General features: G+C 40.5%; 1 protein-coding gene across 6 annotated transcripts in view; it reads right to left on the bottom strand.

Moving 5' to 3' along the window:
- Positions 1-802: 802 nt before the first annotated feature.
- Positions 803-13,326, bottom strand: part of LOC144508221 (serine/threonine-protein phosphatase 6 regulatory ankyrin repeat subunit A-like) — a 219,696-nt gene continuing 207,172 nt past the window's right edge. For all 6 annotated transcript variants that reach the window (XM_078236052.1, XM_078236060.1, XM_078236075.1 and 3 more), the window contains 3 exons: positions 12,325-12,407; positions 6,173-6,264; positions 803-3,089 (listed from right to left, as the gene is read on the bottom strand). In XM_078236052.1, the coding sequence (XP_078092178.1) occupies positions 2,803-3,089; positions 6,173-6,264; positions 12,325-12,407 (462 nt within the window). In that variant the 3' untranslated portion in view covers positions 803-2,802. The remainder of the gene's footprint in view (positions 3,090-6,172; positions 6,265-12,324; positions 12,408-13,326) is intronic.

The following is a 13,326-nucleotide window of genomic DNA, read 5'->3' as shown; positions in this document are numbered from 1 at the left end:
ATCCCAGGATATTGCTTCAGGTGTTCCTTAGGGTGGTGTCCTAAGACCAATGATCTTCAGCTGCTTCATGAATGACCTTCCCACTCGCAAAGCCAGAGATTGGAATGTTCCCTGATGACAGCATTCATTACCATTCACAACTTCTCAGATACTGAAGCAGTCTGTGCCTATATGCAGCAAGACCTGGACAACATTCATGTTCTGGGGTTGATAAGTGACAAGTAAGATTTTCACCACAAAAGTAATATTCAATGGCCATCCCTAACAAGAAATAATCTACCCATCTTCCCTTAACATTAAATGGCAATATCTTTGCTGAATTCCCTCAACATTCTCATCCTGGGGGTGAGGTTACCATTGACTAGAAACTTAACTGAGTCGGTACATGAAAACTGTAGCAACAAGAATGGGTCAGAGGCTAGGAGTTCTGCACTGAGTAATTCACCTCCTGACTCCTCAAAGTCTTCTCACTATCATACCGTGCTAAATTCTCCCTCAGTGTACTCAAAAAGGTGCCGGAGTGTGGCAACTAAGGGATTTTCACAGTAACTTCATTGCAGTGTCAATGTAAGCCTACTTGTGACACGAATAAATACAAAAAAATCAATGTTGTACTAAAGAAATTCCTAGCTCATCCAAGGCAATTTCAGAAAGACAGCTGGGCAGTGAAGCTACAGACAAAGAGTCCCAGGTGGTAGTGGAGGGTAAGGCTAAGTGCTGCCAGCTTACACATCAAAGCAATGAAGATTTAAATCTAGCTCATTTCTAAATACTATCATAAAATACACATCATACAACATTTAATTACATACAACGCACATTTGTATTTTATTATCCATAAAATATACAATAATCTCAGCAATGTATTTAAAGAATGCAGGTAGGTAACCAAGCAGTCACAATTTCTATATACATGCTATAATCTTAACCTCTTCAAAGAAAATAAAACAAATCAGAAGTACATTAAAACAGCACAGATTTTGTCCCATTTCACACTTCAACATTTTGAGAAATCAGTTTGCACTTTAAAGGATTCCAGTTATTAAAATATCATGGTTTGATGGAACTGTTCTTTTTAGGGCTTTTACCCAAGACTTGCTGAAGTCACACCAACTAAAAAAGTGGCAAAATAGGTAAAAGTTATACAGTAGTTGACATTATACAACTAAGTAAAGGAACTGCTGAATGAAATGCAACAACAAACTTTTAAGAATGTAGTGATTTAAAAAGGTTAAACTGAATCAAATTCAGCCATTTATTGTGCTATCCAGGCCTGCTGTTTGGAATTAAATGAACTAAATACATTTCAGGAGCACTATCTTAACAAAACTAATTTGTACCAAGTAGTGTTTAAAAAAAACAATAGGTATCGATCCATTTGGGCAGGTAACAGGAAAGCCTTTTCTGGACATTACAGAATCAAATGCAGTGCTATCATGCTTCAGTTGTGCAAACAGAATGAAAATACTGCTTAATTCAACTGAAAATGTATGCCTGTCATGACATTCTGGATGAGTTCTTCCCAAATCCCCATCAAACCAGTTCAAATCCGTCGTGGAAGCAAGTTAGCAACAGTTTGCAACATTTGGCTATGCCAAATGGGGTGCCGAAAAGAAAATTCTCAATAGGGAAAATGGTCTCATCTACTAATAACTTCGTATGTCTCCCTCCCTGAATGTACATCCATAAGAATGAAACAGACAACAATGAAGGCACTGAAGAAATTGGAAACCAAGCAAACAATTGTACAAATGTGGCTTAAATAACCGTAAAACAGTTAACCATCTAAAAAGTGAATGTCGATTAAAAACTAAAAGTCTACTACATTGCAAAGTCCAAGCAATCTTACTTTCTGAGACTTGTGGTATCATTGGTTTCCACTTCTATAAACCTATGTTAAAATACCAATTATATCATAAAATACACTGGTAAAAGTAAGGTTTGAAAAAACTGCAAAAAGAATGAGTAGTTCTCCACAATAACTTGGTAGGTTTTAATTATCCATCACCCTGACTGCACCATGTTCGTTGGTCTTAAGCCAAACTAGAAAAGTAGGAAAGGGACATTTGTGTTGGTTCAAAAATAGGTTCCAGTTTTCTCTTCCTTTTCCCTCCCCACACTACCACAATGTCTTTACCATAGCCATGCAAAACTAGTAAGACCTAGAGTTGATCAACAGATGTACATCAAAATCTGAACAGTTTTATTTTAATACTGTTAAAGCAAAATTTTAAAAGTTGCAGCTTGAGAGATCGATAAATACAGCTCTCTAAATATTTGTGTTTCATTTCTACACAAGATCTTTTTTTTAAAATCAGTTTGTTTGGTCCCTTTGGCAAATCATCATGCAAGTGAATGATGTGATATACACCAATCTTTTTACACCATTTTCTTCATTAGATTCAGTAATGCCTAAGACTTAGGAATTTTTGAACGGCTGTCCCTATTAAGTTTAGGTAGTGCTATTCCACCCAGCATTGTAAAGTCTTCTCATTCGATCAGTAACCAGTGTATGTGGTTGAAATGGATCCTGGCACTGGAAATAAAGAGCATTAAAATAACATAACATTGGCATCCATCGACTTTGTCCGTAGTCTCCTACATGTAGGTCTGAGCTTCTTGCTTCTTGTTCCAAAGACCTGCATTCTTGTGTCTTCTTTTTTTGATAAATTCAACTTTAAACCTATAATGTAATTGCTCCGCTTGGCTGAGGGAGTTCAGAAGGCGCTCGTTTTAAAAAAAACCCATCCATCTATGGGCATGCTCCAAAGGCTTTCAGCATGAAAGTTCAAGTCAGTGTACTCAGTAGGTCTCTGAATCAGAATCATTTAGTTCATCATCTTCAGCATAAGGGTAACCATCTTCCCTTCCTATACTGTTCAAGCTGCAGAAAGAGCTATGATCACTTCTCATTATCGGTAGAGAGTCAAAGGACACAGTCTTTGAAGGATTGCTGTAGTGATTAATGGCATTAAAACTGAGAGTGGGTAAAGTGCTGCTGGATGAAACAGGCATCATGGTGGCCAGAATAAGGGCTAAGCAGTCTGCCACATCTTTATTTGGAGCACAAGCCAATGCAGGCGTGTAACCTAAAACAGCAAGATTTAAAAGTCACATTAACCATAGATTACTCCACACCTTTACCAACAGTGTTAACTCGAGACAATTATTGGTGAGTTATGAGCAATTACTTTAATTAAAAAAGTTAATATGTGCAAAGTGCAGTTGAAATTTCACTGTCGTTCATATAGCAACAATATAGAACCGTGATGAAAATCTTAAAAACAAGCCTGCAACATTAACAAGGATCATCGTAACAATTTGCAGTTGATAGGAAGGAAAATAGGACATGAAATGAACTTAGATTGTGGATGAGAGGTACAGCATCAGTGCTGGGCAGCTGCACCAGACTGTTGGAATCTGCAGGTAAGATCGACCCGGCATCTTGCTACCAAAAATCCTGAAAGATTTGTTGGTTGAAGCCCAGTGGAAATAACCTGCTTCAAGAACAAGATTTTTCCCCCTTGGAGCTATACTTGGAATATCAATGCAGCTTTATTGCTGACATTGTCAATATAATACCAGTTAGGCTGCCTTAAGTTAATAGATGCAGTTCCAAGTTCAGTTGGGGTTTTTAACCCACTGAGGGTTAAGAAGATCCCTCATTAAGAGTGAAGGGAACAAACAACTAGGCAAAAGCATAGATAAGATCTAGGCAACTAAAAACAGATGAAGCACTTAAAGAATACAGAGAAAGTAGAAAAGAACTCAAACAGGGAGTTAGGAGGGCAAAAAGGGTCACAAAATGTCCTTGGCTTAGCAGGATTAAGGAGAATCCCAGGGCATTTTATACATACATTAGGAACACGAGGAAGAGTTTGTCCACTCAAGGACAAAGGAGGGAAATTATGTGTAGAACCAAAGGAAGTGGGTGAGATCCTTAATGAGTACTTTGCACGGTATTCAAAAAGGAGAGGGGCATGTTGATTGATGGTCTCTCGGAGGGGTATGTAAGCCCTCTAGAGCAAGTCATCATTACAAGGGAGGAAGTGTGTGTATTAAAAAGCATTAAAGTAGACAAACCCCAGGGCCAGATGGCATCCATCCCAGATTATTGAGAGAGACAAGAGAGGAAATTACTGGGCCTCTAACAGAAATCTTTGCTTCCTCGTTGGCCACAGATGAGTCCCTGAGGATTGGAGGATAGCTAATGAGCCAATGTTGTCCCATTATTTAAGAAGGGTAGCAAGGATAACCCGGGTAATTATAGACCAGTGAGCTTGAGGTCAGTGATAGTGAAATTGTTGGAGAAGATTCTTAGGGATAGGATCTATACACATTTGGAATTGAATGGTCTTATTAGCAATAGACAGCATGGTTTTGTACAAGGAGGGTCGTGTCTCACTAATTTGATTGAGTTTTTTGAGGAGGTGACAGAAATGATTGACGAGGGAAGGGCCGCGGATGTTGTCTACATGGACTTTAGTAAAGCATTCAACAAGGTCCCTCATGGCAGGCTGGTGCAAAAGGTTAAATCACACGGGATCAAGGGTGAACTAGTTAGATGGATTCAGAACTGGCTTTTGGCCATAGAAGACAGAGGGTAGCGGTGGAAGGATGTTTTTCTGAATGGAGATCTGTAACTAGTAGTTTTCCGCAGGGATCAGTGCTGGGACCTCTGTTATTGGTAATATATATATATATATAATATATATATAAATGATTTGGGAAAAAACGTAACTGGTCTGATTAGCAAGTTTGCGGATGATACTAAGATTGTTGGAGTTGTGGATAGTGATGAAGATTGTCAGAGAATACAGCAGGATATAGATAGGCTGGAAAATTGGGCGGAGAAATGGCAGATGAAACTTAATCCGTGGTAAAATGCGTGGTGATGCATTTTGGCAGATCTAATTCAGGTGGGAGCTATAAAATAAATGGCAGAACCATCAGGAGCATAGACACAGAGAGATCTGGGCGAGCAGGTCCACAGATCCTTAAAAGTGGCAGCACAAGTGGAAAAGGTGGTGAAGAAAGCATGCGGCATGCTTGCCTTCATCAGCTGGGGCATCGAGTATAAAAGTTGGCAAATTATGTTACAGTTATATAAAATGTTAATTAGTCCACATTTGGAATAGTGTGTTCAATTCTGGTAGCCACACTACCAGAAGGACATGGAGGCTTTGGAGGGAGTACAGAAAAGGTTTACCAGGATGTTGCCTGGTATGATGGGTATTAACTATGAAGAGAGATTGAATAAACTGGGATTGTTCTCCCTTGAAAGACGGAGGCTGAGGGGCGACCTGATAGAAGTTTATAAAATTATGAGGGGCACAGATAAGGTGAACAGTTCGAAGCTTTTTCCTAGGGCAGAAATGACAATTACAAGGGAGCACAAATTCATGGTAAGGGGGAAAGGTTCAGTAGAGATGTGTGGGGGAAGCTTTTTTACACAGAAGGCGGTGGGGACCCGAAATGCACTGCCAAGTGAGGTGTTTGAGGCTGATACATCAGCGAGATTTAAGACTTAACTGGATAGATACATAAACAGGCGCGGAATAGAGGGATACAGACGGTTGGTCTAGATAGGACAATGTGATTGGCGCAGGCTTGGTAGGCTGAAGGGCCTGTTCCTGTGCTGTGCTGTTCTTTGTTCTATCTATAATTACTCTTTGGTGGAAGAAGGCTACCCTTGGCTCAGAAGATTGTAGTTTTAAGTCCTACCCTAGAGACTTGACAGCACACAATCTAGGCTGGCACTTCAGTGTAGGACTGAAGGAATGCAATCACTAATGTGTTGGCCAGTTTTGAAGAATGGCTCAAAACTGAGGGAAGCTTTCGAGGCCAATTAACAGCAGATAACAAGAAATGTACATATTACTGTAATAAAATTCACAGGAGCAATGTGGAACAAATGAGACTTAATGGGTACAAGCACTTAGCAGTAAATTATTTTTTAAAATGTAAACAACTATTTAAATACAGTTTTAAATGCTGATCTTGGTAAAACAAAATGAAGGCAACTAAGTACACAATTACTAATATGCCATAAATTTCTGCAACACTGACATTGACATGAAGCAGTTAGTTTCCAAAGCTCATCACACTGAGACCCATGTATTTCCATTTATTTTGCATAAACTAGATGAATTAAAAGTGAACACAAACTTACCATTCTCATCTACAGCAAGTACACTAGCTCCTTTGCTCAGAAGCTCTTGCACAACTACAGTTAGCCCATTGCGTGCAGCAACATGCAGAGGTCTGTGGGAACAGAAAATTACAAGTTCGATCTAGAGCTATCACAACAAATCATTTATATTTATACAGCACCTTTAATGTAGAAAAATGTCCCAAAGCACTTCAGAGAGATAGACAGGGATGAAAATGTTCTCTTCCTATCCCCTCTCAACCTTTTACCCAGACTCTGGACCTTTTACCCAGACTCTGGACCTTTTACCCAGACTCTGGACCTTTTACCCAGACTCTGGACCTTTTACCCAGACTCTGGACCTTTTACCCAGACTCTGGACCTTTTACCCAGACTCTGGACCTTTTACCCAGACTCTGTCCCCTGAACCAAGGAAAATGAGGTCCATCCATCTACTTTATTTAAACCTCTCAATTTTATACACTTCAATTTGGTCTCCCCTCAGCACCCTCTGTGGGGCAGCATGGTGGTTAACGCCAGGGACCCGGGTTCAATTCCAGCCTTGAGTCACTGTCTGTGTGGAGCTTGCACATTCTCCCTGTGTCTGCATGGATTTCCTTCGGGTGCCCTGGTTTCCTCCCACACTCCAGATATGTGCAGATTAGGTTGATTGGCCATGATGAATTGCCCCTTTGTGTCAGGGGGATTAGAAGGGTAAATGCGTGGGGTTATGGGGGTAGGGCCTGGGTGGGATTGTTGTCGGTGCAGGCTCAATGGGCCAAATGGCCTCCTTCTGCACTGTAGGGATTTTATGATTCTTCTATGATTTTATGAAAATAATGCTAGCCTGTCCAATTTACCAATTCTTCAGTTCAGGCAACAGTGGTGACCAAACTGGTATTTTATATAGTTCCAATATAACCTTCCCACTCTTAGGTACTATACCTTAGCTAATAAAGGCAAGTAGCCCATATGCCACTTTATCCAGCTGTTCAGTCACATAGGAACACAGAAATTAGGAGCAAGAGTAGGCAATTCAGCCCTTCGAGCCTGCTCCGCTATTCTATATGATCATGGCTGATCTCCATCTCATCCTAACTCCACTTCCCGGCCTTTTCCCATAGCCTTTTATTCTGTTTTTGATCAAATATTTATCTACCTCTTTCTTGAATCCACTGATTGATTCTGCATCCACTGAACTCTGGGGCACTGAGTTCCATAGATTCACAACCTCTGTGAGAATTAGCTTCTCCTCATCTCTGTCTTGAACCTCTCCTCTTTTATTTTACAACTATGACCTCTTGACCTGGGGAGGCACGGTGGCACAGTGGTTGGCAATGCTGCCTCACAGCGCCAGGGACCCGGATTCGATTCCCAGCTTGGGTCAACGTATGTGTGGAGTTTGCATTTTCTCCCCATGTCTGTGTGGGTTACCTCCGGGTGCTCCGGTTTCCTCCCACAGTCTGAAAGACATGCTGGTTAGGTGCATTGACCTGAACTGGCGCCGGACTGTGGCGACTAGGGGAATTTCACAGTAACTTCATTGCATTGTTAATGTAAGCCTTACATGTGACTAATAAATAAACTTTAAAACTTTAACTTTGACCTTGACTGTTCCAGAAGAGGGAACATTTGGTTAACATTTACTTTATTAATCCAGTTGAGTATTTTATATACCTCAATCAAAATCCCCTCTCATTCTTCTGTACTCTAGCGAATACAAGCCCAAGCTACTCAACCGCTCCTCATTTGACAGCCCCTTCAAACCTGGAATCAATCTAGTGAACCTCTTCCGAACTGTCTCCAGTGCCACCACATCCTTCCTCAAAGGTGACCAAAACTGAACACAATATTCCAAGTGTGGTCTCACCAATGCCTTATACAATTATAAAAACACTTCTCTAGACCCTTTGCAATAAATGCCAAGATTCCATTCATCTTCCTTATAACATTCTGCACCTGCATACCTACTTTCTGAGACTCATGCACAAGGACACCCAGATCCCTCTGCACAGATGCTTTTTGAATCTCTTTCCCATTTAAATAGCAATTTGACCTTTTATTTTTCCGGTCAAAATGGATAACCTTGCATTTATCTACATGAAACTCCATCCACCAGATTCTGGCCCATTCGCCTAGCCTGTCAATATCCATTTGTAAACTTTTTATCTCCTCATCACAGTCTGCTTTCCCACCTATTTTCGTGTTGTCGGCAAATTTCACTATGTTACACACTGTAGATCATTGATTATAGATTGTAAATAATTGTGGTCCGAGAACTGTACCCTGCGGGACCCCACTAGTTACAGATCACCAACTGGAGAAGGACCCATTTATCCCAACCCTCTGCTTTCTCTCAGTCAGCAAATCCTCAATCCAAGCACTACTCTACCCCCAACCCCTTGGGATCTAACCTTCTGGATCAGTCTCTTGTATGGCACCTTGTAAAATGCCTTCTGGAAGTCCACCTCCAGAGATGTGTGAATATACTGTCAAAGATGCCTCTATTACTACATACTTCTTAGTATCCTATTATTTATTGAGTATTCCTTTGCCGTATCAGTTTTCCTCTCACATTTCTCTGGAAAGAATGCCATTGGCCATTTCTCTGCCCACCTGACTAGTCCACTGACATCTCCCTGCAGTTAACAACTTTCTTCTTAATTATCAACCACACTGGAAACTTTTGTATCATTTGCAAATACTCCCCATGTTCAAGTCTAAATCATTGATAAATACCACAAAAAGCAAAGGATTGAGTGTTGAGGCCTGCTGGACCCCAATGAAAGCAGCATTCCCATCACAAAACCACCCATCAGCAATTAGCCTTTGGTTCCTGTTCATTCCTTTGGCTCCACTCACCACTCTGCCTTGGATTTCACAGGCTTTTACTTTTCTGACCAGTCTGCCACATGAGACATTATCAAAAGCTTTGCTAAAATTTGTGTAGACTACATGAAACACATTACGCCCTTGCTGACCCTCCTTGTTCCTTCCTCAAAACAATTCAATCATGTTGGTCAGTCATGTCTTTAAAGTTTTTAAAGTTTATTTATTAGTATCACAAGTAAGGCTTACATTAACATTTCAATGAAGTTACTGTGAAATGTCTTGATCTTGATGGAAGAAAAGCAAAATGATGCAGTGCTGGAAATCTAAAATTAAAACTAAAAGATACTGGAATTATTCAGCAAGCCATTGACCTGAAATGTTGGGCTGAATTTAATTGGCTTGATGGAGGTCTCAACCAACAGTTGGAGAATCAGTGGGAAACTCTGTCAGTTCCATACAGGAGACCTCACAGTATTAAGCGCCCTTCAGACACTTCAGTGGCCACCATCGTGCCTTCCCTGAAATTCAGGGTCTAAGTGGCAGAGGTTTCATCCATCAAGAACATCTGGCTAGAGTGCCTGATAATGGGGGTACAAAGTCCTTTCTTTTCACCTGCATTCTGCCAACCAATGAAATTTCTATCAAGAAACAAACACAACTTCCAAAATGTCTCAAAATGTGATGATTAAAACTGAGCTTTCTTGGGGATTTTCATTCTAATAGCCACCTTTCCGTCCATTTTTGTTATTTATCGAGCCGAAATCAGATCATATATTGAACAGCTCAATGTTTGAAAATCAAATATCTGAAACCAGTGACTTTTTTAAAAATTCATTCATGGAATGTGGGCATTGTTGGCTGGGCTAGCATTTATTGCCCTTGAACCGAAGTGGCTTGCTAGGCCATTTCAGAGGGCATTTTAAGAGTCAACCACATTGCTGTGGGTCTGGAATCACAAATAGGCCAGGCCAGGTGAGGACGGCAGATTTCCTTCCCTAAAGGACATTAGTGAACCTGATGGGTTTTATGACAATTGACAATGGTTTCAGGGTCATCTTTAGGCTTTCATTCCAGATTTTTATTGAATTCAAATTTCACCATCTGCCATGGCGGGATTCAAACCAGGTCCCCAAAGTATTACTCTGGATCGCTAGTACAGTGACAGAGTCTATAATTAAGGGAAGAATGCACACCCTAAAAATTTACAGCTGATCAGACAGCAAGGAGTTGTAAAGGGTAGGTCAGAGTGATGAATCTGACTGAAACTTTCGAAAAGTTACTAAAGTCGTGGCCAGGTGAATATTTATGCATGTTATTTATATGGACTTCTGGAAGGAAACTCATAAAGTGCCTAACTGAAGTTGATGTGCATGGAATGAAGGGCAATTGTTAGATCCTATTAGGAAATGGCTGAGTAGCAGGGGCCAGAAGGCAGGCATTCTATTTTCTGGCTCTGTACCAATTTAATCAAAAAAATAGAATGTTGGGTTTTATACACAAGAGGGTAGAAGTCATGCTTCAGCTATGCAAAGCCCAGACAACATGGAGATTCATGAAGTTTTGGACACCATATCGGAGAAAGGATATATTAACCTTGGAGGACTGCAACATAGATTTGCTAGAATGGTACCTGTTTTGGGATATTAAGGGAAATAAATAGGCGAAAAACTATTTCCACTGGTAGGAGCATCTAGGACTAGCGGGCTGATGTAGGGAGGCTAATTAACACACAACCATAGATTTAGGAACACTAACACTAACTTTAAAATGAATGATCTTGGATTATGGGAACGTAGGCCAGCCAGGGCTGTTGCCATAGAAGACAGCTCTGTATGATTAACAAATATTTCTCATTTAAAACATGTATTTTGAATTTACAAGATGGATGTGTTTTGCTTTTGGTTACATTTTGTGAAACTTTGGTCAGTAACAAAATACAGCAGGCCCCTGGTGGGAGAGAGAAGAAACAGCAGATCCACTGAAAGCAGTAATACTATCAGCAGGGTCGGGAACAAGATGGTTACCAATGCTAGCCTTATGAATAGAGTCATACAACTCCTAGAGATAATGTAGGGTCGGACGAGAGTCACATGGATTCAATTAGGTGGGAATCAGTCTCCCATTTCACTGTCCAGTGTCCCATATTGCTGGGCGACAGAAGGGAGGTAACATCTGTAATTAATGACAAATGAAATCCCATGAGGTCATTGATGTGTATTGTCATTGGCTGGAGTTAATGACAGGATGGTTATTGACTGACTTGTATTAATGTTTACTGGATAATGCCCAGTGGAAAGGTGGACAATATGATTTGGTAAATATATAATTGCCTTCACGGGGCATTGTTTTCCAGACTGGTATCCGGCTGCCTACATTCTTTATCTTGAGTGCAGGGCTTCCTCATATCATTCTCCCATTCGATTGTTTGGTTAAATAAAGTCATGTCTTCAAAAATCAGTACACTGCATTTTGAGTCTTTGTATTAACTTAAGTGGCAATACATAACCTCGAGAGGAAACCCCTGTCTACATGGGCCTAATCTAAATATTACAGCCAGACAAGAGAGACTTACAGTACTGAACCTAGAAAACAGTTCTACACAGAGTGGTAGTAGGAATTTGGAACAGTCGAATGCAAATGGCAATGGATTTTGGATGAATTGTTAAATCTAAAATGAATAATACTTTTGGTGAACAAAAATACAAGAGATATGTTGTAAAGGTGAGCACATGGATTTAGATCTGCCATAATCTCACTGAATGGCAGCATAGATTTGAGAGACTAAATAGCCCACTCTTGCTTCTATATTCTTGTCTGAGGAGAAAGAAGCAGAGCTAACATTTCAGGTTCATGACCTTTCATTGGAAACAGAAAAAGTTAGACTTATTACACATTTTAAGCAAATAGAGGTTGGAAAGGGGAAATGCACGGATGGAGGTGAATAAAAAGGTCCTTGATAGGTTGGAAGGGAGGAGATGAAATTACTGAAGGAAACAAAAGATGGGTCTGGATGACATGTCAACAATAATGGCAGAATCATCACCAATAGCTGCCTCCCAAAAAAATGGGAACAGAGGCTGTGATCTGAAAATAAACCTTTTGTTTGTCTACTAGTTCTGTGAATAGCTGTTGTACTGAATACATTTGGCCATGATACCAAAAAACAGCTATACACTGACTCCTACCACTGGCTGTACATTAGAATTACGTTTTTCACATAATTGTTAATATATTTTGAATATTAAATAGATGACAGAAGAAAACAGAATATCTAGCCTATAATCTGCCTTTATGGAAATCAAGAATTTGATTGTTTTCCCCCCAAAAAATAAAAATCTTACGTTTGCAATGAAGTATTTGTTGAATTTATGAGGCTCCTGTCAGTAATCTTCTCCAGTATTAACAAGGCACTAGTTTCGTGGCCCTAAAATGCAAGAGAAAAAGTCACGTTTTTAAAAATTGTATATCTTTTTGTAAAAACAAAATAAGTTGCAACATGGATGAACTTAAACTGTAAGAATGCTTCAACAACAAGAACAGAAAATGCTGAAAATCTCAGCAGGTCTGACAGCATCTGTGGGGAGAGAATACAGCCAATGTCTCAAGTCTAGATGACCCTTTGTCAGAGCTGAGAGCAAAGAGAATCAGCAGAGATTTATACTATCCAGTCAGCATTCCGCAGGGACCATTTGCTCGGGGACACCCTGGTCCACTCCTCCATCACACTCAACACCACAACCCCTGCCCATGGCATCATCCCATGCAATCGTAGAAGGTGCAACACCTGCCTCTTTACCTCTTCCCTGCTCACCATCCCAGGTCCTAAGCACCTCTTTCAGCTGAAGCAGTGCTTCACATGCACCTCCTTCAATCTGGTCTATTGCATTTGCTGCTCCCAATGTGGTCGACTCTACATCGGAGAGACCAAATGCAGTTTGGGTGACTACTTTGCTGAACACCTTGATCTATCTGCAAGCAGGACCCAGACCTTCCTTTCGCTTGTCACTTCAACACACTACCCTGCTCTCCTGTCCACATGTCGTCCTTGGCCTTTTGCAATGTTCTAGCGAACCCCAACACAAACTGGAAGAACAGCACCTCATCTTCCGATTGGGCACTTCACAGCCTTCTGGACTGAACATTGAGTTCAATAACTTCAGGGCATGAACTTCTCTCCACTTTCATCCCATTTCCATTTATTTTATTTCATTTCATTTATCCATTTTATCATTCTTCTCTCTCACTTCCATTTTTCCACTTCTCCATTCCAGATTTCCTTCTTGCCCCCCCCGGCCCCCAAACCTTTCAGGGCAACTGCAGGCAGTCCTTTAACAATCTGTACC

Source organism: Mustelus asterias, chromosome 2, assembly GCF_964213995.1.
Source record: "Mustelus asterias chromosome 2, sMusAst1.hap1.1, whole genome shotgun sequence".
Lineage (NCBI taxonomy): Eukaryota > Metazoa > Chordata > Chondrichthyes > Carcharhiniformes > Triakidae > Mustelus > Mustelus asterias.
The sequence above is the reverse complement of the archived record's forward strand: the minus strand, read 5'-3'. Positions and strand labels throughout refer to the sequence as shown.